Source organism: Chiloscyllium plagiosum, chromosome 19 (genome assembly GCF_004010195.1).
Source record: "Chiloscyllium plagiosum isolate BGI_BamShark_2017 chromosome 19, ASM401019v2, whole genome shotgun sequence".
Taxonomy (NCBI): Eukaryota; Metazoa; Chordata; class Chondrichthyes; order Orectolobiformes; family Hemiscylliidae; genus Chiloscyllium; species Chiloscyllium plagiosum.
Genome location: NC_057728.1, coordinates 17,490,471 through 17,494,245, shown reverse-complemented (window position 1 = coordinate 17,494,245; position 3,775 = coordinate 17,490,471). Strand labels below are relative to the sequence as shown.

Sequence of the window (3,775 nt, the reverse complement as noted above, 5' to 3'; positions counted from 1 at the left end):
GGTAGTGTGGGGGTTAAAATAAAAGAAAAAGAGAAAAAAAAAAAAAAAATTTTACCAGAGCCCTCCCCTTCACTGTTTTGATCACACAGCACTGTCCTTTGATGTGAAGGGCAGTGTTTGTCACTGGCCACCTGGGTGTTTTCCTATCTTCCTGGTGGTAGAAATTGAATAAAGATTGGTGCACTTTGTGTCTTTCACTGTGTCTCACACATGCACACACACACCATGGGTGCTGGGGATAAAATAAGCACTAAAAAAAAGAAAAAGAAAAGAAAAATAAACAGGAGTGTCATAGAGTCTGTTCACTCTAGGAGCCAGCTCTGAGCTAGCTGGGTCAGTGTCACATACAATGCACATGTAAATAAAGGGAGACTTGGTGGTGGAATACTGGCCTTCGTAGTGTTTTTTCAGAAGTGGGAATGGCTTTTGTTCAGGTTTCACTGATTTTACCAACTGCACAATTCTTCAAACCTCTTTCTCTGAATGGATCACTACAAGCAAGCATCTGACGTCGGCAAGTAATACAGAAGGCCAGTGGAATTTCGGTCTTTATTTCAGGGGGAATTGGAAAGCACTAGTCAGACCACAGATGGAATACTGTGAACAGTTTTGAGCCCCTTCTCTACGGAAAGATACACTGGCATTGGAGGCTGTCCGGTGAATATACAGAAGAACTGGCAAATGAGTGGAGGTTGTGTAGATTAGGCTTGTACTCATTGAAATAGAGAAGAATGAGAGGCAACCTTACTCAAACATACAAGATTCTTACAGGATTTGACTGCGAATGCAGAAAGATAGATTCCTCTTGTGAGTGTCTAGGATCAGAGGTCTAAATATTAGAATAATGGTCATCCATTTAGGACAGAGATGAAGAGTCTTTTCTCTCAGAGGGTAGTGAATGTATAGAATTCTTTGCTATAGAATGCTGTGTTAAGTATATTCAAAGGTGAGAGAGACAGATTTTTAATTAGTAAGGGGTTCAAGCTAATGGGAGAAAACCAATAAATTGGAGTTGAGGTTTATCAGATCAGACATGATCAGATTGAATAGTACAGCAGACTCGATGGACTGAATGGCTTACTTCTGCTTCGAAGTTGTCTAGGGTTGGATTTTTGGGCCTCTTCTCACTGAACACATATGAAGTAATGTTAACCATTCTCCTTTCCACTAAACTAAGAAAATAAAAATATTACAAAACATTAAAGCAAAATGTACTTTTTTTTGGAATATAGTAATACATACAGAAAAAATATCAAGTTTTAGTTCTAATTCTGACTCCACTTTCCTTCCTTTCTGAATTTCAGCCAGAATCAACATGCATTGATGTAGTTATTGCTTTAAAAAATAAATGTGCCTTAATCCCAATATATAATAAATTCTCAATGACATACAAACACAGACTGGGAAATTAATTTCAGTACACTTGCATGGTTGACATTGCAGATTCTGCAATACTCCTCTACAATCTGCAGAAGAGGGTACTTAACATAAAGGCATTCTAAAATAATGTTTGCACGTGAAAGAAAATGCATAGAGAAAGATGAGAAAGAAAGGACAATTCGCAACTTGTGACTTTAAAATAGCATGTTTTGCATGATTTTATAGTATAATGTTGCCAAATGCATGTACACAGATCTCTAAAACTTACCTTTGTTAGTCCACAATTTTAAGTTGTGAATTATTCTTTATCCCCCAAAAAGATCACCGGTTTCCTGGAATTCAGCCAAGTGGGAAATTATCAGGCATCTCCTTCACTTCATATTTTCAACTGCTATTACAGAAAACTAAACAGTTTGTTTATCAGCAGTGGCCACATGTACATGCTGGAGATTGAACTCTGTGGCAAGGAGATAACTAACTTTACTATTGTTAGATTCTTACACAGAAATCTGAGAAGTGAATTTATGTAGGCTCAACTCAATCCCTACAAAATACAAAAAAAAAATCAAATATATTAGCAAAGCAGTTATTTTTCTGACTTTATGGTGACTTCCTCCTCACCCTTTGTGGTTTTAACTGGAGATCATATGGATATCTGCAACGCTGAGTAACGGAAATGATTTCTTGGTAGATGTGATATGGGCCACCCCCTCAATTAACCGTTGCAACAGACAGAAAACTGAAACAAGCCACTATAAGATGATAGAAGGGGAGTCAAAGTAGCATTGCAAGACTGACCTAAATATTGGGATAACCTAAACTAGCTGAATGGTTTTTTTGACTTAATGTTTGAGTTTCATTCACTCATACTATGGAGGAACTATTGATGTTGAGATGCATTCAAAAGTACACATTCTCACACAATTTACAGTGAATTAAGTTCTAATACGATGAATTTCACCAGAATTTATTTCTTAACTTGTAATCACTTAAAACAATTAACACTGAATACACTGCAATTTCTCGAAGACACTTAACAATCACTCAAAGTAGTTTGACTGGATATGGTGACCCCATCCCGATCTTTCCATACACTAAATTGATCAATGGTATTTAGTTCTTTTTGGGGACATGTGGAAAAGCTTACACCAAAGTGGCAGATTAACAAGATGCTGGGGAGGAAAAGTTTCACTTTTCACATTTGATGCCAACATCAAATATTCCAACTCAATAATAGGATGAACTAAACTGCATAACAAAACTCCTTCTATAATGCTGCAACAAACAGTCACAAACTGAACTGTATGGGTGCAATACTTCTATTACCCACACCAACAGGCCTGTAAGAAAGGTACTATAGTAATTATTGGTGCCTTTAATCTTTATGCAGGTTGGATAATGCAAATACAAAAATATAGCCTAAAGGATGAGTTTATAGCAGGTAGTTGGGACAGTTTCTTAGAACAATATATTGTGGAAACAACTAGAGAACAGGCTGTTTTAGATCCTGTCATATTTAATGAGAAAGGATTAGTTTATAATCCCATCACAAAAGATTTTCCATAAAATTGGTCACATGATAAAATATCACATCCAGTATGAGGTGATAAATTTAGGTCTTAGCTTAAATAAAAATGATTACATGGAATTGAAAATGGGAATTGAAGTGGATTATGAAGATAGCTTAAAATGCTATATAAATAATAAGACATTAAGGACCTTTTGTCATAACACTCAAATAATCATTTCATTTCTAAAAGAAAGACTATGAGAAGGATGAACATGGTTATTTTTTAAAAAGTTAAATGTGTTATGAAATTGGAAGAAAAGGAAAACATATTGTGACATCAAGTGAGTGGCTAAAAATTTTAACATTTTAGAGGCCAGCAAAGATTACTGGAAAAAAAAGGAAAGTAGATGAAAGAAGTAGTTAGCGGGAACTACTGAGAGCTTATAAAAAGGAAAAGAGTAGTAAACATTGGTCCTTTAGAGAACAAGACTGGGGAATTGATAATGCAAAACGAGGAAATGAGAAAACGAAAAGTCTATTGAAAGATCTCAGAATCAGAGGGCATACATCTTCAAGGAGGAACCATGTCAAGTGAGATTTACTCCATGAATAATTGAGATTCTTCAAGGGCCTAAATATGTGGAAAACAAGTACAAACAGTGACTTCCCTCACTCTGATATGCACAGATCAACTAGAAGTGACAGAAATGTTAAAATAGAGCTGCACCATCACGATGTTTCAGTCTGTACATTCTTCCTCTTCATATAGTTGTGAAAAGCCTGACCTTACAGGCAGTTCTATAAACAGTCTCCAGCGGTTTCATCACATTTCCTCTCTGTTCACTGAATTGAGTTACATGCCAATTTCATTTCACAGCAAAGTTT

The 3,775-nt window shown here is 36.0% G+C and overlaps 1 protein-coding gene across 2 annotated transcripts in view; it reads right to left on the bottom strand.

Moving 5' to 3' along the window:
- Positions 1-2,018, bottom strand: part of parvg (parvin, gamma) — a 46,470-nt gene extending 44,452 nt beyond the window's left edge. The window contains exons 1-2 of one of the 2 annotated variants that reach the window (XM_043709210.1): positions 1,649-2,018; positions 1,082-1,172 (exon numbers count right to left, since the gene is read on the bottom strand). In XM_043709210.1, the coding sequence (XP_043565145.1) occupies positions 1,082-1,156 (75 nt within the window). In that variant the 5' untranslated portion in view covers positions 1,157-1,172; positions 1,649-2,018. The remainder of the gene's footprint in view (positions 1-1,081; positions 1,173-1,648) is intronic. The other variant, XM_043709211.1, reaches the window with a different exon arrangement.
- Between the last annotated feature and the right edge of the window lie 1,757 nt (positions 2,019-3,775).